General features: G+C 41.9%; 1 protein-coding gene across 1 annotated transcript in view; it reads right to left on the bottom strand.

Annotated features, from left to right (window-relative positions):
* The window catches only part of LOC137948271 (RNA polymerase sigma factor sigB-like), a 28,530-nt gene extending 2,106 nt beyond the window's left edge, over positions 1-26,424 (bottom strand). Inside the window, exons 1-5 of the mRNA XM_068794294.1 lie at positions 26,201-26,424; positions 21,448-21,614; positions 15,156-15,782; positions 2,354-2,584; positions 1,977-2,117 (exon numbers count right to left, since the gene is read on the bottom strand). Of these exons, the coding sequence (XP_068650395.1) occupies positions 1,977-2,117; positions 2,354-2,584; positions 15,156-15,782; positions 21,448-21,614; positions 26,201-26,285 (1,251 nt within the window). The 5' untranslated portion in view covers positions 26,286-26,424. The remainder of the gene's footprint in view (positions 1-1,976; positions 2,118-2,353; positions 2,585-15,155; positions 15,783-21,447; positions 21,615-26,200) is intronic.
* Between the last annotated feature and the right edge of the window lie 992 nt (positions 26,425-27,416).

The following is a 27,416-nucleotide window of genomic DNA, read 5'->3' as shown; positions in this document are numbered from 1 at the left end:
AAAACAAAACGGGAAGGAGGAGCCAACAATGAGGTATGCCAGGTGACTCTTTCCCTAGCCAATGTGTCCCCCACGCTATTGGCTCACCTTGGGTTGTCTTACCAAGAGATGGTCAGCATTACAACTTCAATTTAATCAAAATACATAAAAAAGACACCGGGCGATTCTTGCCTTCAATACCCTAGCAGATGACAACAACAGAGTCTCCCTCAACAATGAGAGGGGTGGTGAATCCATCCATAACGAGTTGAAGGTCCTAGAACAAGACTCTCAATTCTGAAATCGTTGCATCACACTAACCAAAATGGGCAAAGTAAACAAAAAGAACATTAACAGAAGAGTCTCTTACTACACCACCACCAGCCAAGCTGAGATTACCCCATCAGTTGTTATCAAGGTTGAGCTTTAAATATTCATTTGAAAGGATACCCCAGGCTACGAGAGAAGGGATGCAATGATCAACATTGTTAAAATACCAGTTCAGGGGCATTTTGGTCATTTCCCACATTCTGATTTACCACTTCAGGAATGACTAGTGGACTGACAATGGCCCCCCTTTGCAACAGATATGACACTTTGATGAGTTGGCCAAACTGCCTTTGTTGCTAAAACCTGGAATCCCAATGCTTGTTGGAAGTTTCAATTCCGATGGGGATAAAACCTGGACTCCAAGGCTCAGCTAGTCTCCAATCTCTAAGAAGAATTTCAACCAACTAGAATCCGTAACCATCCCCAGGACATGATCGTATGGAAACAAGATGACAGTGGCATTTTTTCAATTGCCTCAGCCTACGATGCCCTTAATGGCTGGACAAGAAATTCCGAACCACATGGAGCCGCTACTGCCTGGGGTCTATCTGGCCCATTAAAGGTCTGTTTCTTCCTTTGGTGTGCTCTTTTCAACAAAACTTTAATGGTGGATAGTTTGAGGAAGAGGGATACTCTTGCCCCCTGTATACATTGCCCTCATTGCAATAGCACTGATGAAATAGACCCCCATCTCCTACTCTACTGCCCCTATTCTTGGAGAGTTTGGACACACCTTCTCAACCATATTGGCCTCCAGCTCTGCCTTCCTAATGATCTTTTTGGAACATGCAAAATGATTCTCGGTACCCACATCCCAAAACTAGGAAAAATCATTCTCTCAGCCTGCTTAGCTCATATCCCATGGGGTATCTGGAAGGAGAGGAACAATAGAAGATTCAATTGCAAATTCAGAAGTGGCGAAGATGTCTCCAACCGCATCATTGGGCATGTATCCTCATAGCTCCATACACAAACAGAGTTCGCCAGCATGAGAGACTCCCCCTTCGAATCAACTGGCGTTTTATGGCTTGCATGTCCGCCTCCCTTGTCCTCATTCTATTGAAGTTTGGATACCTCCTACTGCTGGAACTTTTAAACTCAATTTTGATTGCAGGCGCAAGGCAACCCGAGTATCACTGGCTTTGGGGGAGTCATTCGAGACTCTGTTGGCACAGCTCTCATCACCTATTCTGACCAAATGGGGATACCGACTCTAACAGCCCTTCTCCAACGGCTCATTGTTTTCCATGATCACCTCAGCGGGGCTCTTATTATTGAATAAGACTCCAAAGTCGTAACCAGATGGTGCTCCAGCCTTGCTGACCCCCCTTGGCAACATTGGCCCGTCTTCCATGAAATTGTTGACATTTTATCTTTTCTAAATTGTGACAGGTCCCATTTTCCAAGATCAACAAATGATTTTGCAGACTCGCTAGCCAAGTAAGGAGCCTCCTTCCAATCTCTTGTTGCTAGGGGAGTGCTAATTGAGCTTGCCTTTTTATAATCTATTGTTTACTGGAATAAAATCTCCTTTCATTCAAAACAAAAAAGTGGCATGAAATCACAAAACTTTGACTAGTGCGGCAGTTTTAATTCGAAAAGGTTGCTAGGAGTCAAACTGAAAAAAACAAATAAAACCATGGATTGTTTAGATGACAGAAACTTACAGGTAAACGAATTGTCCTAGACTGATCAGAGAGGGACTTTCGAACCGCCTGCTTAATCCACCAGTGTGCATAGGTTGAGAACTTGAATCCTTTGGAAGCATCAAACTTTTCAGCACCCCTTACCAGGCCCCTGCACCCTTCCTGCAAAGGGGATATTCATTTAAAAGAAAAGGAAAAAGAAGTTGAAAGAAAACTAAACTGGAAAGATAAAGTATAGATCTTTAAATGGTAGTGGATTTACACAACTCGACATTGAAAACCATCTGAATAAACCAAAAGAATGCAAAAATGCATTTTATTTGACACTTCATGAAATTCAACAGCAATATAATAGTAAGGCAAATGCATTTCAAGCAGTTGCAGGATGAAGGAGAAACCTGAACAAGATCCTGGAGGTTCATGCCTGCACCTTGATAATTTTTGGCAATTGATATAACAAGTCGTATGTTGCTTTTGATCATTTTGTCCTTGCAATGGATGCCATAGTTTAAGCTCTTTCTTAGGGACTTCTGATCAAGTCCTGCAGCTACTGCCCATTGAGCAAAAGTAGGTTGACCTCCATAACGTTCAACTAGTTCTTTATGTAGTTTCTCCAATTTCAGCAGGTCCTGATCAGATTTTTAGAGGGACAATAAAGCCACCTTAAATCAGAGAAAAGTGCATACATGTACTCTTTAAAAATGCTAATGTAGCATAACTTGAAAGAAAACCCATAAGCACCAATAAATTTAGCATCGCCAATCAATATTGTGTTTAGAATCAGCACCAAACTTTATTTAAGCAAAAAACAAAGGTGGCACCTAAAACCTAAATTGAGGATCAGGTATCCTACAGACATTTTAATCCATGAGAAAAGCAATAATTATATTTCTACTAAGTAAAATAACTCATCAAATAAGAAACTACTAGACCTACTCAAGCTAGAAGTGTGTAAAAGTTGAATAAGATTGAATATCGGGAGTGAAATAAGGAGAAGAGAGAACTTCTGTCAAAGAAAAAAAAAAGCAGTCAGGAGGTCAAATTCAAAAAGGAAGCTAGCAAGACAAGACTAGTGAAATCAGAAAGACATTACAAAACGAAGAAAACTCAAAATTCCAACAAACAAAACAATGATATCAACTCTGTCAGAGTGGTTCCGTCCACTCTTGTTAGAGTTTGTGGTCTGAGTTAGGTATTTGGCTTGCCACACCTTAAACGGCTAGTCTTTTCGGGTTGTATTGGCTAGGTATCTGACTCAGAACTCCGAAGTTAAGTGAGCTTGGGCAAAAGTAAGTAATTCTAGGATGGGTGACCTCCAGGGAAGTACTCTTGCCTAGGACTTTGACAAACTCATCTCAGCAGATAGTAGGACGAGCATCGCCCTCAACAAGACATTGCAGCAAGACACCCCCATGGGCCAATAAGTAAGCCATCCCGTTAGTGCTTCTGACAATATGAGACTGATGCTCACAAATTTTCATGACTTCATAGATCAACCAAAATCACCAAAGGTAAAGCATTGACCTAAGGAAAACCAGCCAATAACAATTAAACAATCCCCTTCTACTACAAGAGAGGAAGTACAATGCAGCTGAAAAATCCTCAGTCCACAGTAAAATCACAAATAGGGGTGGGCACAGGACCCTGTAGGAGTCGGGTTTTTTAAAACCTGACCCTGAAAAAAACCTGAAACCCCAACCCCGATCCCAAGTCAATCCTCATCACATAACCCCATCCCTACCCTGTCCCTACCACTATATTTATATCCCCACGCCATTTCCGCAGATCGGGTTAAGGAGAAGTCGTCCCCAACCCAAAACCCAACAGGTTTTTCCCTCCGTATCATCCCCAACCCGCAGGGTGAAACCTGAAAGCCGAACCTGGGTCTTTCAGGTTGGATTCCCCACAAAACCTGGCCCAATGCCCACCCCTAATCATAAGAACACAAGAGGGCTGTGTACTCCTAAACGACTTCACCTGAATAGTCACAGAGAACACCCCTCCTTGTGCAGGTCCTGGATTCCCTTGAAAACTACCACAAAAATTCAAATTTAGCCATCCCACAGAAGAAGGCTGCCGAGGCTGAATAGTGAGGGCGGGCAACAGGTTAGATCAAGGTAGGGATTCAAGAAAGCCGACCTTGCCCCACCACCCCGTCCCCAAACCCGGTTCAACAGGGTTGGATTTCTAACCCAGTCCCTGCCCCACCACCCTGTTGAATATTGTGTAGTCTAAGGAGCAATTTGGTCATTGTACTTGTGAGCAGATAAGCTTTTTAGTTTCCTTCTCACTTAGGTTCATTAGAGGAGTGTTGAAGTGTTTATATTATGCTATTTCTGTATTTGGAGTTATAAGGGTCATGTTATTAGTCAAAAGGGATATCTCTGGTATTGTATTAATTGTTATTTAAGCCAAAATAAAACAGATATTGGGGTCAATTTATTACTCCTCAAGAGATCGTTTTCTCTGCCACAGAACCAGAATCATCTCACCTCTCTTCTACTCATCTTTCTCTCTCAAATCTCTCCTTTCCCTCTTTCTTCTACTCATTTTACACACCCCATCCCCAAATCCTGTCCCCAACACATCCATAACTCAGCATGCAAAGCCTGCCTCATCCACAGAAAGTACCATTTATGCGCTTGAAAAAGTTGAAAATATCACCTTTTTTGTCACCTTTTTTTTTTTTTTTTGTTATCTGTTCAATAATTAAGGGCATAAATATAGCTTGCTGACATAGGTAAAAAATTCTTTCCTACCTCACTGATTCTTTACATTTTGTTTTTATTTGGAAGCTCTAACATTACGGAAAAGTATGGGAAGTATATGTAGTCTAAACCTCGAGGATTGAGTCGAGTTTTTTGGGTGAACCCCGTCCTTGCCCCAACACCCCAAGGGAAAATGCATCCTTGAGCAAAGCATTCATTTTTTTTTTTTTTTTTTTATGAATAGGTGAATATATTAAAAACTGAGAGAATAATACAAACCTAATGTCGGGGGTATGACTCCACAACAAAATGTTGGAGAGAAATACCTGCTTTAGCTTGGGTATCTGCCAAGTGGTTGGCAGATCGAGGAATATGGCTCCACTTACAATTTAAAGGGGAAAATAAATTACATATGTCATTGAATATATCCCAGTGATGCCATGGGGGGTGGCCGTGGTTGGCACACTAGTTGATGAACACTGTAGAGTCTCCTTCGATACAAAGGGGACCAGAGAGGTTGCTAGAGAAGACTTGGAGCCCATGTAGGAGACTCAAAAGCTCTGCTGAAGTAGAATCTGAGATGCCAAGGGGGCCGGCATAGGAGAAGAGGAGACCCCTCCACATTCTCCTTCAGTTATGGGAAGACGACCACCACCATTCGACAAACTCAAGAACGTTCTAGTCAAGCCATAAGGATCCTATCCAAGACGGGGAGCAAAAGATCCTTCATCTCCATTCCGACTATCGCAAGAGACTACTTCATCGAACTTTTTGACAAAGTTGTCTCTGGAAATACCGGCTGAAGTTACGCCAAAGAACTTTGGACAGGTGAGTTTGTTTTCTATTTCGCCACTCAACTCCATCATGGACACCCGAAATGCAGAATCACTCAGTGCCGTTGGGGAGCAATCATGGGCATTCTCTTTATCCCCCTGCTCACCAACTCAAACTTCCGGAAACTTCCCTCACACAACAGACCCCACATTCCCCATCATTGCCTTCAACCACCCTACATCGGCCAAATCCATATCCCTTCACCTCTGTCAAAACAACCTGTAACTCCTCCTAGCCAATTGCCACCACCCCCTCCACCACATGTTGAAAATATCCCAGACTTCATCTCCCTCACCCTCCCGGCCCAAGCCCTCTATGATGGGAAAAAGCGTTTGGTTGTGGCTGCTTTGGCCTTCGCCTGTCCACCTTGCTCCTTTGAGCAAACTATCCAAAATTGGTTCACCATCCCACTACCCCTCTACCACACCCCTCTTATCTCCCATGTTCACTGATCAGCTCTTGCTCTTACATTTTAAAACTGCAAAAGACAGAAACTCAGCTAAGGAGTCCACCAATCATCCATATTCACCAGTGGAAAAGCTTTTAGATTGGTCCCCCACTCTTGCTAATGCCCCTCTAGGCAAATGGATCACTGCTATAGGAATCCTGACGGAGCCCTGGTGTCAACACACCACGGAATGCATTGCCAACATTTTCAGCACTTTGCTACGTATTGATAACACCACTATATCCATGAAAGATCTATCACAAGCCAAATTCTTCATCCTTTTTTTTTAAATGGTGATGATTTTATTTCTTTTTCTTTTTTTTTTAAATGATGTTGATTTTTATTAAGACAAAAGCTCAAAAGAGCATATTATCAAAAGAGCATATTACAAAGGAGGGAATCCTTCCCATACAATGAGGGATTGTTGGGAAGTTCCGAATTTAGCCAATTTATCAGCCAAAGAGTTGGCTGATCTAGGAATGAGATTCCAATTACAATGCAAAGAAGATACAATGTCAGCAATACTATTAGTGATGGGCTAGTGGCGCCAAGGGGGGAGGTTGTCTTTGGAACACCAACTAATAACCGCTTTCGAGTCGCCTTCGAGTCGCCTTCAATGATTAACTTGCCATGGTGACGATCTCTAAAGATTTGGAGGCCAGGCCGAACAACAGAGCACTAACTTAGCAGTATTAGAATCGGCAATGCCCACCGGACCCGCATAAGAAAGAATGGGGTCTCCATTGTGACCTCTGAATATACTACCTGTTCTTGTTGTACTAGGACATCCAATAGCACTACCATCAAAATTCAGCTCTATGCAGTCACTGGGGGGAGGATCCCAGATAATCATTCTAGGAGCTTTGCTAGGGCCAAACATGTGAGCGATCAAATTCCAATTTTCCCGAAGGGAAACCCCTGAAAGAGTGGCAAAATCCTTCTTTGTATGAAACCAGCTCGAGATGAGGCCAATGGCATGAGAAGCCGTGTTGTCTGGGGTACTAGCTTTGGAGTTGAATCTTCGGTTGTTCCGCTCGAGCCAAATGCACCATGGAACATGCGCAAGACAGGCTGAAAGAATTAACTTGCCCAACCGAGGAAGGAGAATCCCTCGAACCATCTCAAAGGTGCCAAAGAGGTCCTGATGTAGCCCCAGTTGGAGTCCAATTTTTTGAAATATCTTCATCCAAACTTGCCACGAAAATCCACAGTGTAAGAGGACATGTTGTATTGTCTCTTCACACTCACCGCATAGGGGACAAGAAAGATCGGGGGCAGTGAAGCTTCTTCTGTGAGGTTGTCTAAAGTAAGAATTTGTTCTCTGATGGCTGACCACACGAAGAACTTGATTTTGCTTGGCGCTGAGAGTTTCCAAGCCAGATTTGCCTTGTGCTCATGAGGACTATAGTCTTGCTTTCTGATATGAGAGTAAGTCGAAGTAATAGTGAATCAACCATTATTACTGGGCTTCCAAATCAGCTTATCAATTGAGTGCTCCCGAATAATAGTACTGTTGAGTTTAGTAAGGAGAGAACAAAAAGCCATCGATTCCTCATCATTTAATCCCGTGTGAAATGCGGTAGCATCTCTGAATACTGGAAGGAGCTTGAAAACTGATTTCTATATCGGGGATAGGAGGCGACCAATGCCACCCTCTCTCCACCATGCACCCGAAAACTGAAGGTAGAATTTCACCATATTCTTCCATAAACTGTTGTGCTTGTTGTTGAAATTCCAAATCCATTTGAGCATAAGAGCTTTGTTCATTTCTTTTGTAGGTCGGATACCCAATCTTCCCCTATTATGGGGCATGCAAATATCCTTCCAACTGACCAAATGGAATCTAAAGGTATCTTCTGAACCCCTCCATAGAAATTGTTGATGGATGGCATTAATTTTGGAACAAATGGAGGCCGGAAAGTGCATGAATGATAACAGATAATTTGGAAGTCCCGCCAGACAAGACTTGAGAAAAGTGAGACGCCCCGCTGTTGATAAGAGTTTACCCCTCCAAGTGGCTAGCCTCTTTTCAAATTTCTCAATGAGGGGGGGACCATAGTGAAGCCGAAGGCCGAGAATCAAAAAGTGGGAGCCCAAGATACATAGCTGGCATATTTCCCACAGAGCCTCCCAGATAATCCGCCATATTCCAAAGTCCAGCTGGATCAATATGATAGCCAAGGAGAGTGGTTTTTCCCCAGTTTATGCTCTGACCAGAAGCCAATTCAAATAATCCCAGCACAGCACGTAATTTTCTGATCTGATCCATAGTACCAACCCCGAAGCAAATAGTATCATCTGCAAACTGGAGAATCGAAATATCAAAGGCTATGATGATTTTATTTCAAAGCAAAGCAAGAAAATACATCAAGGGAGACCTCCCCTAACAACAAGAGATTGAAGGGAGGGACCCAATTTAGCACACAAGTCAGTAGCAGTGTTGGCTAATCTAAGTACATGAGACCAAGTACAAGTTATAGATGATACAATATCCATAATATCAAGAAAAATCTGTCAATGATGCCACAGAGGGAAGGAGGCAGTGGAGCACCATCTGATGACAACTTTGGAGTCTCCTTCCACAATAAGCGGACCTCTGAACAGATTCTGAAAAATGCGAAGGTCGTGAAGGAGGCCCGAGAGTTCAATAGTAGTCGAGTCTGCAATGCCAAGAGGACCAAAATATGATATAATAGTTAAGCTTCCGTGATCAAAAATCACCCCACCAAAGCCAGCCAAACCTGGATTCCCAAAGGCGTTACCAACAAAGTTAAGCTTAAAATATATGGTGGGAGGAGGCGCCCAAACTGCCACCCGATTGGGCACAAAAGGAACAGACATCTGAGCAATAATATTCCAGTTGGTGTGGGTAGGAGCACATGAGAGACAAGTAAATTCTTTTCGAGTGTGGATCCAGGTAGAGATGAGGCCCGTAGTAGTACAAATCACCTCTGCAGTGAAGCAAAAAGCTCAATCGAACCGTCTAGAGTTCCTCTTTTTCCAGAGGCACCAAGGGATGTATGCAATGCAAGCAACTAACAGGAGCTTGTCGAGGCTGGGAGGGGAACCACAGAGGGGTAACAGCACATGGTACTCAAGTTAGGGGGGATGCAGAAAGTGAGGCCCATGCTGTCAATCATAGAAGTTCAGACCTACCAGGCGAAAGCACAATGAAGGAGAAGGTGGCTAATAGTCTCAGCCTCTAGCCAGCAAAAGGGGCAGAGGGAATCAGGAGCAGTGTTGCCACGCCTAATAAGGTTATCGGCTGTGAGAATCTTGTTGCGGCAGGGCACTCTAGAGAAAAATTTCACCTTGGGAGGAGCCAAGAGATGCCAAGCAAAGGCAACCAAGTGAGGGCGACAGGCCGGGTCCAACCCATAAGATGACAAGAAGTTGAGGAGACCGAGAAACGCCCGCTGTTATCAAGAAGCCAGATCATCCGATCAGCCACCTAGGGGCAAATCTTAACACTACCAAGAACATCAATCAAGCCACAAACAGAAATGGCTTCCTCATCAGTAAGGTCGCACCTCAGACGAAGATCCCAGGTGCCATTTCCCCATACATCAAAGATGGAGAGATCACAACAAGTGATGAGTTGGAGAAGCGGCGGGTAGGATGAGGCAAGAAAGCCATCACCTGACCACCTGTCCATCCAAAAACATAAGTTGGAACCGTCACCAACAAAAAATTGGATGGCAACGTGGAAAGTGGATAGCAGATGGAACATGGCTTTCCAAAAAGGGGAGAGGTGACGACTAATACATCAAATGAATTGTTGAACCTTCTCCAGCTTTGGGACCTTCCCTGGGTCCTGGGGGGAGACTTCAATGCAATTCGCTATTACCACAAAAAATCTCCCCCAACCAACAAAATAACCTCCATGATGAGGGCTTTCACTAACCTCATTGGCAGCATTGAGCTGACTAAGATCCCCCTCTCAAGGAAAATTTTCACATGCACTAATGGTCAGTAGCCCCCTATCCTCTCAGAGATCGACCGATTCCTTGCAAATCCTAGTTGGCTTCAACTCCACAACAATACTTTCAGAAAGGTTCTTAGCAGTGTTAGGAATTAGACGCCCTAATTCAAAACTAACGAGAGCAATAATAATAATCGCAAAAGAAGGAAAAACAAGCTCGAAAAACACAAGATTTATATAGGTTCGCCTCAAGGTGAGACTACATCTTATTTTCCATTGTTGCAGTAATTCACTATGAAGATGAAATAGTTTACAAGAGAAATCACACACCTGAAAGTGTTTTTCTCTAACCTCTCACAACCGCAACTGATGATGCTCTTCGAATTATAAAACCCTAACAGTGGCGCCCCAAATATAAAGAGAAAACTAGGATAACTGCAATACAAAAGTAAAATTCCCAAACTGCCCTTAATGAAACAACAGTTAATATATCTTGGACCTAGCAGGGGCTCCAACCCCCATGACGACCTTACCACGAAGGTCGATCCGTGTACCAACTCAGAGTTAGGCATTAATTAGGCTCCACAACTTAACAAGCAGGGCCTGCTCCAACCACTGACCGATCCTTATCAATTCAAATTTCAAACCTTGGGGTTGCACACCCTTCCGTTTTGAGAACATACGGATTCAAGATCTTGAATTTAACACAAGTTTCACAAATTGTTGGCTTTCCCTTCCAACCAATCCTAATCCTAGTTGGAATTTTCCTCTAAAGCTGAAGTTCCTTAAAGCTCATATGAAGTCCTAGTCTTCTCGGTATTGATCTACTGCTGCCAGTATGAAGAACTCCCTCTACAACCAAATGTCCGTTCTTGACCTGATCAAGGAACAAAGGTCTCTCTCCACCCCTGGATTTTCCCTCTGACTTCACCTCACTCGTGATTTTCAGAATATTTCATATTTCATAAAAAAATGAAACAATTCATAGAAGCAATGAGCCAAATTCTGCTAGTTATCTGATGGAGACGGAAATACAAATTTTTTCCACTCCATCACCTCAGCCAAGAAGAGAGCTAACTGAATCACCTCTCTCAAACATCGAGGGCCAAGTGTGTTCGGATCTTTATTACTAATGCCATAGTGAAGTTTTTTGCAGAACTTTATACTGAAGAACGGTTCGATCGTCCGATGTTTCAGCTCATTCAGTATCAACGTATCAACACCAATATGGCCAACCTTTTGAAACTTCCCTTCTCCCATTCAGAGATTGATAATGCTGCCCACGGATTGCCTACTGACCGTACCCCCAGGCCTGATGGCTTCAAATGAGAATTCTACCGCCATTGTTGGCCGATGATGTCAGAGTGTTCTGTCCACTCTTGTTAGAGTTTGTGGTCTGAGTTAGGTACTTGGTTTCCGCACCTTAAACGGCTAGTCTTTTCGGGTTGTATTGGCTAGGTATCTGACTCAGAACTCCGAAGTTAAGCAAGCTTGGGCAAGAGTAATTCTAGGATGGGTGACCTCTTGGAAAGTACTCTTGTTTAGGACTTTAACATGGTATCAGAGCTTGGCACGCCACGGCCCGCATTCGTATCCCGTGAGAAGCGGCTCTAGAATGGGTGAGGTGGGTGTCAGAGTGGTTCTGTCCACTCTTGTTAAGAGTTTGTGGTCTAAGTTAGGTACTTGGTTTTCCGCACCTTAAATGACTAGTCTTTTCGGGTTGTATTGGCTAGGTATCTGACTCAGAACTCTGAAGTTAAGCGAGCTTGGGCAAGAGTAATTCTAGGATGGGTGACCTCTTGGGAAGTACTCTTGCTTAGGACTTTAACAAATGATCCGTCAGGTTGTCCATGCATATGCCAACAACTTCTACCAGTGCAGCATTACTTCCCAGGCATTGGAGTCATCATTCATTGTCTTGGTTCCAAATAAAATCAGCATTTGAACATCCCTAGACTTCAAACCCGTTAGCTTCACCACCAGCACCTATAAAATTTATTGCTCGATTGTTGGCTAATAGACTCAGGAAGGTCCTACCGCAAATTATTCACCCTTGTCAGACTGCTTTCATCTACAATCGAAACATCCTCGACTCAGAAATGGAAGTGCATGAGCTTCTCAACTCCTTCAAGCGCTCAAAACTTCCAAGATTTGCTCTCAAACTGGACTTTGAGAAGGTATTCGACAACGTCAACTGGAAGCTCTTAGACTCTCTTTTTTGGTAAATGGGCTTTGGAAATCGCTAGCATTTTTGGATGCATAGTTGTGTCTCTTCGGCCTCCTACTCCATCTTGGTTAATGGCATTTCTTGCGGTCGTTTTCATGGCACCCGCTGGATCAGGCAGGGTGATCCCATGTCACCTTTCCTCTTCACCATAGCCGTAGAATATCTTTCCATGATGGTCCAGCACGCCAAGAGCATTGGATGGTTTTCCCCCAACTCAAACCATCTTGACCAAGACATTGCTATTTTGCAATATGCCGACGACACCATCCTCTTTGGAGAACGCACTATGGATCAAGTTGCCAAATTGAAAGCTTTGCTAAACCTATTTGAGCTCTCTTTTGGCAAGAAAGTCAGTTGGGCAAAGTTCTCCATCACAGGTTATAACAATGAGCAGGGTAGTCTTCATTCCATGGCTACTTACCTCGGCTACAGAATCGTCAACCTTAGATGCACTTACCTTGGTCTCCCGCTGACTGACTACACCCCAAACAAGCATTGTTGGAACCCAGTAATTGAACGGATGGAGAGCCACTTAGCAACTTGGAGGGGCAAGTTCCTATCTAAGGTAGGTAAACTCACTATCACAGAATCATGTCTTCATGGGATCCAGAGCTACTTCCTCTCCTTATTCCAGCCCAACTACAATTACCAACCAATTAGAATTCCTCAAGCGTTGTTTTCTTTGGGATGGGCCAAATGGAGGAAGGAAATATCACCTTGTGAACTGGGCGGATGTATGTCAACCAATGCTCCTCAGTGGTCTCGGCATCAAAAGTATTTTAGGCACAAATTCTGCATTCTTACTCAAATGGCTATGGCGTTTCAACACCTCTCCCTTGCTGATTTGGAGCTCCCTAGTTGCTGCCAAAGCAGGCAAGCAGGATAGCTGGTGGTTGGAAGGGGGGTGGCGGCACAGACTCTCTCCAATTTGGAGGAAAATCTTTCTCCTTGTCCCCCATTTTTTTGGCTCTATCAAGTGCTTCCCCAGCAATGGGCTTAAGACAAAATTCTGGTCTGATTGGTGGCTGGGTGACAAATCGCTAGTAAATGCCTTCAGCTCCCTCTCGAGCCTCTCTAATCTCCCTATGGCCTTGGTTGCAGATATTTGGCAAAAATCAGGGAACTGAAATCTGCAATTCCATAGGGGTCTCACAGATGCTGTAGCTATGGAGGCATCTAATCTCCTCTCTGCCCTTGGTAACATCAAAATCAGAGCCTTCATTCCAGATAAGCTAATTTGGACCCCCCTGCCCAGAGGGCTCCTTCACGGGTGCTTCTGCCTACAACATCATTCAAGGAATCAGCACCCCTCGGCCTCGCCACCCAGCTACTTCGGCCTGGTCTCTTCATGCGCCACCCCGGTCTAAGTTCTTTGTTTGGTGTGCCTGGGTCCCAACTTCCAGACCCATCATGCCCTTCCTGCCATAGCTTGCCGGAATCTGCTACTCACATGTTGCTCTACTGCCCATTCGCCTAGTCAATATGGGTCAACCTTCTGAGCCGAATTGGCATTCAGTATCGTGTCCCTCATGACCTCCCATCCATGATTCAGTCCCTCACTGGCTCTCGGTTTCCTAAACTCAGCAAAATGCTACTCTCCAGCTGCGCGGATCATATCCCTTGGGCACTATATTGAGAACTAGAGACTGGAACTCATTGAATCTTCATCTCCTCAACATTTTTGGATGCGTAGTTGTGTCTCTTCAACTCCTTCACGGCTGAGCTTGCTGGTTTGCTTCATGGCCTTATGATCTACCAAGACCGGTTTCTGGTCTCCTCATCATTGAGGGAGACTCCAAAGTGAGCATTGATTGGTGCGCCAAATCCAAGACTCCCCCTTGGCGACATTGGGACATCTTTATAGAGATTTATAGCATCTCCTCCTCCCTTGAATGTACTTAGGTTCATGTACCCAAATCAGTCAATCACCTTGTGGACGCTCGAGCTAAACGGGGCACATCCCTCCAAACCCTTGATGTGTTGGGTATCTTTTGGTTTTTTTGTCTCAATAAATTCACACTTTTCATCAAAAAAATTTATGAGTTAATCATATATATGTTGTTTTATATCATTTATGCAGAAAACACTGAACTGGTGGGCAGGTTGGACATTTACCCATGCACATGTTAGCTTAGCACTTTAAACACAGATCCAATTTATGGTCAAACCAGTCAAATCAGGCGGATTCATCCCTTTTAAGCTACAACCAGTTATTTGCTATGTAAGAACCGGAACAGCCTCTGCTTCCAGTTCAACCTGGTTGAACCTATCTCCACCCAGCTCTAACAGCATTGCAGCATTTGCTCTAAAAATAAAAATTATAAAAAAAATAAAAAATAAAACATTGTAGCATTCTCTTGATTATCAATTTTGGTATATTGAGAACTAGAGACTGGAACTCATTGAATCTTCATCTCCTAAACACATAACCATTACTTTTTGTACTAAAAATTATGATTATCAGAAATTCTTCTGCTTCTTTCTTTTATTTTTGTCTTAGAAAAAACATAATTATGTAACTTTGTGCTCTACTTTTTATTTGTTTCTTCCTGTAATTATCCATCATAGGCAGATCATTCTACAATGAACCACACAGCTCTCAAAAATGAACATTTACAAGTCCAAACATGTTTTCATGGAACAAACCAAAACCACAGGTTCATTTACAAAAGATGAACTAGGAGCAATAGAGTGAATTGATATGGACTGCTGTTCAGCAATGCAAACTTAAAAATAATATGACAAATACAATTAGAAAACAAATTTATCTCATCAGTGGGTATAACAAAATTATTTCAAAAGCAGAACAAGCACATAAAAACCTGTAAAACATCCTTTAATGTAATGTCATAAATAACGTCAGAAGATAAGAGAAGAATAGCGTGTTCAGCAGGCAGGTCAAGAATACTAAGAACTCATACTTCAACCAATAATTATTTGCTGTTGGAGGAAGAATAGCCTGACCAAAACATTTAGACCTTGGACTGGGAAATCAAAAGATGCTTCTAACATAGACAGCTTATTCAAATTAAAAGTCCATCAAATGTTTATTCAACAACACCTGTATTCCAGCAGATAATTCTAGCTCTTCAGTTGCTGTGAGAAGCCTTGAGGTGCTTGTAGTGCCCCTTAAGTAGCGTAATGGATCAGAAAAATCTACTTCTTGTAAACTAGAACGCTTTTTCCTGCCAGAAGATCCAGACTTGATGGAAATAGAATTTGTGCTGGCCTTTTCTGCTGCCCTTTCCCTTCTAGCCTTTCTTTCACTCAGTCGCACTGACTTCACGGCTATGCCTTCAGAATGCCGCTGTAGACGTGACAGTTCAAGCTCATAATCAGTTGGAATAGAACTTCCACTATCTTCATTTGAAAATGGAATGCTACTGTCATCTGGAAAAGGGCTTTCCGCTGTAGTACAATTGAGAAAGGCCATCGTAGCACTTTGTTCCATATTGTCGAACCTGACTCTCTCGAAACAGGAACTGTAAGTTTCCAATGGAATATCCATCACACTGTTATCTAACTTCATTGTGGATGCACTGTTAGAAGTGGTAGCCATATCCACTGCACCTTTGGCAACTTCAACAGCAGCTTTAGCCAGAGCAACTGCCTCGGCGGCAGCGGCAGCTATTACAGCCTCTCCACCAGTAAGAAGAGTTTCTGAGGCCAATGCAGCTTCATAATTAATCTGCTGCATAAGAAATCAAGGAAACTTAAATTAGAGAGTAAGAATTATTTTACAGCATTAAATTTTATAAACCAGCTAACACTTTCCAGGGCCATAATGCTTGCCAATAGAGAGTGCACAATTAAAAACATTAGTTGTTTATTGTTAGAGTATATAACGTAAAATAAAAGGAAAAATCTCATCATAGTGTTGGAGTATAACAGGGAAGAAGATTCCTTCAAGGAGCCCAATTCATTTCTCTATTAGAGTTTCATTCAAGTTGGAAACAGAGAGATATAGCATGTGATTATATAAATGAATAATGAAGGCTCGACAAGTATGATGCTCAACCACTATTTTCTGATCTTTTTCCACTGAAAATCCCTTTAACCTGATTTTCCATCTTGACATGGTCTCAGAGCAGGCTCTAGAGTCCCCTATACACTATTGCTCAAAGGTTCGAAGACATGACTCTTTATTAGAAGCATTGAAATAGGTTTTTTTTTTCTCTTTTTTCGACTCTCTGTTCAGGATAGGGTTTCTAAAGATTATTGAAGCGGCTCAGAACTGTGCAGCACTTCCACTGGAAGAATTCACCCCTATTCCCTTGTTTTTTTTTTTTTTTTTTTAATTGACCCCTATTCCCTTGTTAGATTGCTAATTCCTCCCAGAGGAGGAGTTAAATTGTGTTTTTTCTTACCTTCCCAATTAGTTTCTGTTGAAGGTAAGGACTGGATTGAGAAACCGGCTCTCTGGTTGCAGACTCATCTACTACAAACACAGCATTTTTTGTTTTATGAATAGTGCATTGCATTAAAAGCATACTGAGCAAAACAAGGACTAGGGGGGAGCCCTCTTACAACAAGGAACTGGAGAGAGACCCCCTCTCAAGCCAAGGAATCAGCCATACAATTTATAGATCCAGGAACATGATTCCAGGAATAAACTGGGGAACTAAAGTCAAGAATCTTAGAAAAACAATTCAAGGACACCAAGGTGGGTCCTTCTTGGGGAACCACCAGGAAATGACTGTTAAAGAGTCGCCTTCAATGATCAAGGCATTCTAAAAGTGGTCTTTGAAGATACTTATTCCGTGTCTCAACGCTTGAGTTGTCCAGTGGTAGAGTTGGAAGTGCCACGAGGACCGGCATAGGAGGCAAGAATGGTGCCAGAGGAGTCACGGAAAACACCTCCAAACCCAGCCGGCCCCAGGCTCCCAAGGGACGAGCCATCAAAGTTAAGTTTAACAGTACCATCACAAGGGGGAGACCATTCCAGCAAGGGGACATGCTTTAGCTTGGAGAGACCTAAGATGGACAACCAGCTACTTCTAGAGAACTGCTACTGATATCGTTGATAGCCTCAACATCAGGAGCCAAGGGATGATGCTCTCTTGGATTCTATCAACAATTATGGACCACGGGGTAAGATATTGTTGAAAATCCTTTGGTTACTCTCAGACAAGATACCAGAAATTTTCTTAAAACACCAGATTATGTCTGCTGAAAAAAGGACTTGAAGACAAGAACAGAACAGAGTAAAAACACCCAGAAATCGCCAGTAGATTTCGAAGAAAACAGGTAGGGTGACCGAGAATAGAACTTACCTCTTTCTTTTTCCTTCGCCCCCTTCTCCTTCTTTTTTCCCTCTTCTCTCGCCACTCTTCTTTCCAACAAGAGGAGCCAAGGGATGATGCTCTTCTTGTCACCCAAAAGTCACTCCAAAATAGAACTTTGTGTCCGTTCCCAGCAGCAATAAGGACATGAGTTCTGAGGTGCTGGAAGATACAAGCTATATGCTGCCAAATTGGGGAAAGTTGGTAAGAGTGACTCGTGTCTGTCCACCACAATCTATTGATGCCACCTAGCTTCTTTGTGACAAGATCCTTCTAGAGAAGATTAGATTGGGTATTAAGTTGCCATAGCCACTTGGTGAAAAGGGTAACATTAGTCAACATGATCTGTCTGATGCAGAGACCTCACAAGAACTTAGGCTGGAAGACATCTCTCCATCTGATGAGATGATGCTTGAACCCCTAAGCTGCTCCCTTCCAAAAACATTCCTCAATAACTTTGCAATCTGATTGGCAATACAAACAGGCCAATGTAGGAAGGAAGGAAAGTAGGTTGGAGGCCAACCACCAAGATTGGAGTAGCATGAGACGCCCAACTTTTGATACTTTCAACAAAAAAAACAGCTCCACATCAGGCTATCCTCTTGGAAAGGTAGGCACTTATCAAAAGTATCAAAAGTTGGGCATCTCTTGGAAAGGTAGGCCTGATGTGGAGCTTTACAAGCACAAGATTCTATAGGGATTTCTCCGTTCAGTTAGTGAAAAGCGGAAGGCCCAAGTAAGAGCAAGGAAAGGTGCCAAGTTTGCATACCACAGCATTAGTCAACTGCTCTAGCGGTTGCTGATTAATGTTGAACCCATAAAGAGCAGTGCCAATTGATTTTTTGGCCCAACATGAGCTCAAAAATGTGGGCCTTGATTCAAAGCAGCTGGTCCAAACTTCCTTCCCCAAAGACACCTGTATGATCGGCAAATTGCACCAAGGGGGTGTGGAATTGGCCACCATCAAAGATAGGATTTAACCATATTATTTTCTTAGCTAGCTTGAAGAGATTTGTGAGGCCAGCATCTACAATGTTGTAAAGATGCAGGGAAATTGGATCGCCTTGCTTGAGACTCCTTGAGGCAACAAAGTAACCGCAGGCTCCACCATGATAAACACTGAGAATTAGGCAAAGGAAAGACAACTATGAATCCAGTTTCTCCATTTTTCCCCTAATCCCATGATGTGACACATAAAGTCAAGGAAGCTTCAATTTACTTTCTCAAAAGCTTTCTCAAAATCTAACTTCAGCATGATCATAGGCTTGGAAGTCCTCTTAAAGCAATCAATTGTCAGGTGGGCAGTCATAGCTGCATCAAGGATGAATCAAAGCGTTTTGCTCCTTGTTGATGATATGGTTCATGACCTGCTTGAGCCTCCTTGCAAGGATACAAGCGATGATCTAGTAGGTCCCGGATACTAAGCTAATTGGTCGGAAGTATTTGACGGACTCAACATTCTCTTTTTTTGGAATAAGCGTGATGAAGGAAGCTCCAAGATCACAGTATATGATTTCCTTCTTATGAAACTCAGCCATCATTCTTTGAACATCCTTTTCCATGAGCAGCCATGCAGCCCTGAAGAATTCCACAATAAAGCCATCAAGACCGGGGGCTTTGTCAAGAGGCAAAAGACGTGTTGCATTCTCAATCTCCTTCTGAGTGAAGCGACGCTCAAGTAAATCACATTGCTGAGGGGAGATATGATTGACCGGAACGTGGTCAATGAAGGGCCGGTTGAATTCCTCCATATAAAGAGCTGAGTAAACACTTAAAAATTTCATTAGTAATCTCTAATCTAATAGAAAGCTCATTGTCAAGGAGGAGGGAGCTAATTCTATTAGATCATCTGCCGACCAAGTTAATAGACTAGATGAAACAAGTGTTGGCATCCCCATATTTCAGCCATTTGTATCGAGCTCTCTACTTCCAAAGAATTCTATCATGGTTGTGATCTTTTGCAGCATGGTCGAGGCCGTGATTCTATGAGAAAATTCAGATTCGGTGAGATTTCTACTTTCCTCAATCAGGTTGAGGGCATCGATTTGGAGCTGCAAGGCATTTCTTTGGGTGAGGGAAGAAGCTCAATTGATTGTTGACCACAATCGAAGCTTGAATTTCAAGTATTTAAGTTTCATGGCAACCACACCCTTGGCTGGTCTAACAATTCTAGCATCATTACAACGGATTTCCATGAGCCAATAGCATCTTTATCTTCCAACCAAGTTTTCAAACCGAAATAGCTTACAGCTCCACGCAGCAGATTTGGTGTCAAGGTGAATTGGTCAAAGGAGTGAGTCCACCGAGTTGCTATATATTTGCGGCCAGCTAAGGGTGGTGAGGGATCTGTCCAAGCGGCAGAGGATTGTGTCATGCTGTCCATTACTCCAAGTGAAATGCATACTGGATGCCAGTATTCCTTCCAGTTCCAGAGCTCTAATGAAGTTGGAGAATTGACGCATGGACGTAGAGATCTTCCTAGAGAGTGGGAACTTATCATTGTAGTATCTCGTTGAATTGAAATCAACGGCCAGCGGCCAATGGTCATCCGAGTGGTTGACTGCCTGGTATAGCTCATCCCGGAATTCAGATCGCTTATGGTACATAGAAGGACCATAAATTCCAGCAAGACACCATGTAACTCCAACCTCACAGACTCGATGCAAATGAAGAATTCCCTAGTGAGGTGATCTTGAAGCTCCAAGAGTCTAACATCCCAAATGATTAGGATGCCATCAGCAGATCCGCATGCTAGGATGGCAAGCCACTCAGGATGAGGAATGGCACATAAGTCCCGGACAGCGGAATCAGTAACAGAACTCATCTTACTTCCCTGAATAATAATGAGGTGAGCCATCTTCGCATCACGTAAGGCACGGATTGAAGCTTTCATTTTGGCCTTACCACCTCCTCTTACATTCCCAGAAACAATAATCATTTTTTGCCCTTTTTGTTCTTCTAGATTCCTTGGCTACTCTCATTTGGACTCATTTTTTGTAGAAGGTGACCAGCAAGGTCCACCATCCTGCTCCAAGTTTCCTCATCGAATTTATTCCTGTGACTTTGGATGGATTCAGATAGTAAGCAGCCATCATTCGATTTGTTTTTGTGATTGAAGAGGTATCCTTTGGCTCTGTGTATGCTTGACTCATTGAGCTGAACTTTCTCATGTTGTTGGACTTCAAAGTTGACCGCATCCATTTCCCCAAAATCCTCATTTAACTGATTTTGAAGGATAGATTTCTGAAGCAAGCTTGCCTAGTGGTATTGTCTTCAGGGTTAGAGTCTGGTTGGGAGGAGGATTCCTCATTTCTGGATGGGCTAGCTGACATGATTTGTCCAACTAGGGTGGATAGGGTATGTTTGGCTACAGAGAGGAGGGTTTCAGAGGAATTAGGACTGATTTTCTTCCTGGCATAGGTATGGGAGAAGGTGGAGCAAGCAGTGAATGGGAACAAAGGGAAGGCTTTGGTGTTTTGATGGTGTCATTTTCTCCAATCTCAGTGATTTGAAGAGAAAGTTCTTTTTCTTTTGTGGGCTTCCTGTGTGGGATGAAGGAGTCTGTTTTGGGGGTCAACAGTTTGGGCTATCCTGACAGTTTGGGCAATCAAACACAAAGAAGCATTAATTCCTCTTGTTGAGAAAAGTTGTAGCAATGGCATATTTGAAATTCTGGGGTTAAGAGAAGACAAGTATCAGTGTTCTAAAGTTTGACGGTAATCTTGTCACACTACTATTATATATGGTGTGACCTTAACTTCAAGGGATTTCTGTTCCAATCAGCCAGTGAAAAAAAGAGGAAGAGGAATCAACTAATTCCTTTAATCTCCTTCTTTTCTTGTGATGCAAAACTACTGGAGTATCTCTTCTTGCTAGATTTTGCTTTATACTTCAATGTTCTCTTAGTTTACACATCTAATCTTAAAGATACTATTACAACAATGCCTAATTGAGCTTACAGCATGAAGGTGACAGCAAAAACACTGAAGAGAATAATCTGTATCATTATCATAGATGTGAACAAAATACTTCAAAAGACTTTCCCAGGCAACAGAGGTTCCTATCTCACACCTTCGCTGGTGGACCAATTGATCCAACATATGTTAAGGGTCTGACAGCAGCTACAGAAGTTGAATATGCTTCCAAAGAAGGGATATACAGCTTCTCTGAATCAAGTACAGCTGCTGTTGAGGATGAAAGACATTGCACCCGTAAGAAAAGTACTTCTCTGGGTTTTGCTGCAGATTGAACCAGCCAAAGTTGAAAGTTACTAACTCAGCATGTGAATGTAGTGTTTTATTTTTTTCTGAAAATAATGAAAATTTCATTAGGAGTAGAGAAGTGCATACTAGAATAATAAAAGAAACATGTAATTTTGTGGTTAACACCCAATATTTCAAGCAAGGAAAAAATTTTAAAGCCAGATCGGAAATGAAGTTGAAAAAATACAGCAGGAAATGAAAAATCAGCATCATGGTTTACATGATTAATAATAAAGCCGAAAGGAAAACATATATTACCTGTCTCTTACATGGAAAGACTACCCAAATTAGCAACACAAAAAAACAGAAAACAAGTGAAGCCTAAATAATAACAAATCATGGCAACAAATATATCTTATGCGGAAATCAGCAAACAGATCCAAAAACATTTTTTTGGAAAAATCCACCAAAAAAATCAATTTTTGCAGATAAACATACTTACCTCCACGAGAATAATCTTAAGAATAGAAAACTCTACATTATATACTAGGAATGAAGCACTCAATATTTCTGAATTGGATTGGACGTTTAAAAGGTTGCCAACAAGAAAAATGCATAAGATCATGCAAATGTCAACTTGTTGTGAATGGCTATCAAACATTAGGAGCCTCCACTTGAAGGATAAAAGGTTTGCAAAACTAGCTAATTTAATCCACTGGATTAAACCACAAAAAAGGGTCAAAACTAGTAAGACTTGGAGGTCAAGACTCCAAACTACCAGTACACAACTAGCAAAAAGGAACTCATTTTGGACTCCACTATGGCGGCACATGAGTTGTTTGACCATTTTAGCTGTTCGAAGGAACCAACGTTTACACTAAAGCTAGATTTAGAAAAGGCTTTCCATTGGGTAAACTGGGTCCTTTTGGATGACATCATGACCCACATGGGCTTCGGAGATCGTTGGAGATATTGAATTAGGAGTTGCCTGTCCTCTGCAACGTATTCTCTAGTCTTGCAAGGGAAGGGTAAAGGGATGGCTACATCCAACCAGCAGTTCCTCGGCTTTCAATATCCATGTCCATCAATATGCGGATGACACTTTGATCTTCGGAGCAGGAACAATGGCCAACATCAGAAAAGTAAAGGAAGTTTTGGGACTTTTCGAAATCTGCTCAAATCAAAAAGTAAATTGGGGTAAACCTCCTTGATTGCGTTCAATATCAACCCAAACTCCCTCTCATAAATGGCGGAAATACTTGGTTGCTCGATCTCATCCACCCCTTCTACTTACCTCGGTCTTCCTCTGTTCATGGGTCGTAATTGCAAAGACCTCTAGACTCCAGTTATTGAAACGATGGAATTGCGGCTTGCATCCTAGAAGGGTTGGTTACTTAGCAAGGCTGGAAGGTTAACTCTTTTAAAATCATGTATTGCTGGCATCCCAAACCATTGTTTATCCTTCCTACCTTGCCCAGCTTCTGTTTGTCAGCAACTGGATAAGATGAAGAAGCGTTTATTTATGGAGAGGAAACAACCCTGATTTCAAGTACCATTTGGTCAGTTGGGAGGAAGTCTGCCTCCCAAAGAGCCTTGGAGGTCTCGGAATCCGGCTTACTAGAGACATGAACCGTGTCTTGCTCCTTAAATGGATTTGGAGACTCAACTCATCTGCTCCAAACCTCTAGAAAGATATGGTACTATCAAAGCTAGGCATTACTTCGAATTGGTGAACCAAAGGGGGAAACAGAAGGCAATTATCTCCTATATGGAGATCTCTATATCTCCTTACTCCAATTTTCTCATCGGCAGTCCAATTCTATGTGGGTGATGGCCATCATATCAGATTCTAGGAAGATTGGTGGTTGGGTGACATGGCTCTTTAGAACTCTTTCCCTAACCTCTTCAGAATTTCAAGATTAAGGAATATTACCATTGCTGAAGTCGCCAATAATGGGGGATGGAACATTCAACTTCGTTGTGGTCTATCGAAACTTGAAGGTCTTGAAGCCAGTCGCCTTTTGGACACTTTACAGCCAGCCAGAATTCAAACTAATAAATCGAATAAATTAATCTGGTGGCCGGATAAAAGTGGCTCCTTCTCAGTCTCCCCCGCTAACCTTGTTATTCAAGGAGAGATTACTCGTGGTCCCTAGCATGCAGTGGAGTTCACATGGCATCTTAGCGCCCCCCTAAAGTAAAAAATTTCATGTGGAATGCATGCCACAACAAAATCCTCTCTTCTGATAATCTTTGAATTCGTGGCCAACTTAGGGTTGACCCCATTTGCCTTTTCTGCCATGCCAATGAAGAAATTGTTAGCCACCTGCTTCTCCTGTGCCTTTTATCTTGGGAGATTTGGACGTCAATTATTAGCCGAATTGGGCTCCATCTCTGCTTCCGAGGGGACTCGCCCGCCACCTGCTGAATGCTTGCAAGGACCTTTGTCCCCAGTCTTGGAAAATTGATGATCTCTGCCCTCTCCGCATTCATCCCCTGGGCCTTTAGCTAGAGCACAATCAGAAGAGATTCAATGCCAAGTTCAGCACTCAAGATAGAGTCATAGAAACCATCTCAGGCAATATTTCTATATGGCTCCACTCTCGAAAAGCCTTCACCCCCTTCTCGGGATCTTCTATAAGAAATAATTGGAGATATCTTGCCCAGCTTGACACTTCTTCAAAGCCCCCAATTATTTTTTAGTGGACGCTGCCACTTGCTAGTGTCCTTAAGTTGAATTTTGACGGATCTTCTTTCGGTAACCCTGGCTTAGCGGGTTTGGCGGCGTGATTCGTGACTCTCTTGGGAACCAAATCGTCTCCTTCTCCGGCCCTCTCGATATTGCAGACTCCATGACGACCGAGCTTCAAAGCCTACTTAATGGGCTCCGTGTTTTCCACGATCATTGCTCCGGACACATCCTGATTGAGGGAGACTCCAAGGTGGTGATTGGTTGGTGTGAGAATTCATCTGTGGAGCCATTGGGACACCTTTTTTGAAATTATGGATATTGTCAATTTATTTGACTGTTTTTGGTCTCTCATTCCGAGATCAGCAAATTTTGTAGCTGATGTTTAAGCCAAACAAGGAGCCTCCTTGCAATCTTTTGTTGTTAGGAGTTACCTCCTCCTTTTTGTTCTTTTAATAAAATCACATTTCATAAAAAAAGGGAACTCATGAACACACGAATTTTTAAGAGAAATAACAATTAGCCAGATATCATCATAATATTTTGCACGGTCTCAACATCTTCTCTAGCCGCCTTTTTGGTCACCTTTATATTGAAGGCGACTCAAAAGTGGTCATTAATTGGTGTGCAAACCATGGCCACCCCCCATGGAGTCATTGGGATATGTTCAATGAAATATGTAATTCATTTTCCCCATTAAATTGTAAATGGAATCACATTCCACGCTCTGCTAATCACCTAGCAAACTCCCAGACCAAGGCGGGCATTTCTCTCCAACACTTTGTAGTGGAGACTGGCCCCCAAGGTTAGGTTTGTAATTTTCTTTTTTGTCTTATCAATATACGTTCTATTCATAAAAAAATTAAAAAAAAAAATTGTAAGAAGTAGTTTTCTAGACTTCATAATTTTTTCCTACGCAACTGTCAACCAACCTGACTCATAAAGCAGATGTAACTATGAAAAAGTTTCACAGTATTAGCAACATAATGCCAATCCACAGTACTAGAAACTCCTAAAGGGAACGGGAGTTGGACATTCAACCAAAATCCTTCTTAAAGTTTAAGGGAAAATCTTCTAAATTCCAAGGAGCTGTTACGAAACTTTATCCAAAATTGTTACGTTAACTTATATAAAAACCTTTTGAAACTTCCCTATAAATTTCATAAGAATAATACACTTCCTCAAAATAAAAGATTAAAAATTGAAAAAAAATAATGTTTGGTACTTTGGTTGAAATAATTTGTTTAGTTAAGTAATAAATGGCTTCGGGTTCACTTTCATTGGGTCTCATAAAAGCTTCTCAGGCATTTGCCGATCTTTCATGAGTTTACACTTCTCATCAACTGTTTTAGCACATTTCACATTGTCGTTTCCAGTTCTGCATCGAATGAAGCAATTTTCTCGTTGTGACTAATGAAATGCATACTCTAATGTAGAGAAGCCACACTACCAATGAACTTAATGGAATGTACGCGAGAATGGAGGATAGAAGATGACATTCATTTAAAACGCATCTTTTCTCTACACAGTAGGCCATGGAAGGCAGATTCATTGTTGCTGAAAGGAATAGAAAGGTCGACATACTGAGACAGCCATGACAGTGTTAGTCATAATGAAATGGACTCGTTGATTTAAACTACCAAGTAAGGTGCCACTATGTCTTGCAGACCGAAAAAACATATAAAAGGCATAGGCCAATGTTGCAGCTTTACGAGAACGTTTGGTTTGAGGAAAAGCCGACGGAGTAGCGCAGAGCGAACCCGGTGAAGAAAGGGATCCCAAAGCAGCAGGCGGCATTCAATGACGGGAGTCTGACACTTGAAAATAGCTACAACCCACTGGCAGCGAGCAAGGTAAATTGGGTAGAACCAGCAGTCATGCACTATTAGATAGCTCAGAGAAAAGGAGAACATGGGAGATGAAGGACACTTACAGTTTGGAATGTGATGGGGGGGTGCTCTGAAACAGACACCAAGAGTGTCTGGGGGGCAATTGAACTGAGGCAACAGACATGCCATCCTCTATCTCTTACTACAGTTCTACTGCGAGGAGAATTCTCCGGGGAGGACGTTCTTGCAGGGGAAGGGGAGAGGGGACGATAATGCGAGAAATGGATAAGACGAGAACGCTCGATGTGGAGCCACAAACGCTAAGAGGCTAGTGAGTGCGACCGAGTATCGGTGATTGCCCGGCGAAAGAAGACAACATACAAGGCTATTTGGTTTCTCCGCGCCAGGACCACTAAGGAGCACATGGATCGAGGAGGCCGCCACCCGGTTTGGTGACCGTGGATATTATAATCACGCAGATAATAACATAATTTTTATTATTAAAGAAATAATAATTGAATGTTGATTATGTTAAAACTATGTTTATTATTCATATTTTATCTTATAATCAATGTGGTAATGTTGTTTGTTAACGATAAAGTTAAAATAATTAACATGGGAAAAGAGTTAGATTTTAATTATTTTTAAGCATATGTTTACAATTTATTATTTTATTTTCTGTTTAAAAAAATTATTTATATATATATATTTTTTTTATTGAACTTGTTAAATTACATAATTTTGTACCAACAATTTTAAATAGGTTATGTTGAAAGTTGTTTCTTCTTTATGTACTCTGTTTATTATTTGTAAACAAATCCATTGACATAATAAATGCATTAATTTATTACATTATATTCTAAAAAATCCAGTCAGCCACGCTAATAGTAAATTCTATTGTTTTGAAATATGATATTAATTTCAAAAGTCAAGATAACTTTGAAATTATATAATTTTAAATATTTATTCAATAATATTCTTTTGGTCACCTGACATTCATCTCAATTATCAACATAAAAAAAAAAATAACTCATGTAAATTATACATTAATGGATTATCCTAATTGTGATCTCACATTGATGGCAACCCTAAAATCTTCAAAAACATCAAGAAAGAAAGAAGAAGAAGCAAGAGAAAAGGCTTGCATGGGAGCATAGGAGCTCAAGGGCAAAAATGGGAATAAGGCCAAAAACTAAGAGTAGAAATGGGAGTTTTACACTCCTCTTTTTTAGGGATTCCTAAGAGTTCTATTTTCCTCTTTTAAATAATCTCTATAAATAAGATTGTAATTGATTTAGAAGTTTTATAGATTTTTTCATT

Source organism: Aristolochia californica, unplaced genomic scaffold (genome assembly GCF_029961685.1).
Source record: "Aristolochia californica isolate CCGP_79_NKW_82.1479 unplaced genomic scaffold, dmAriCali1.0.hap1 SCAF_13, whole genome shotgun sequence".
Lineage (NCBI taxonomy): Eukaryota > Viridiplantae > Streptophyta > Magnoliopsida > Piperales > Aristolochiaceae > Aristolochia > Aristolochia californica.
Note: the sequence above shows the minus strand (reverse complement) of the source record. Positions and strands in the feature narration are given on the sequence as shown.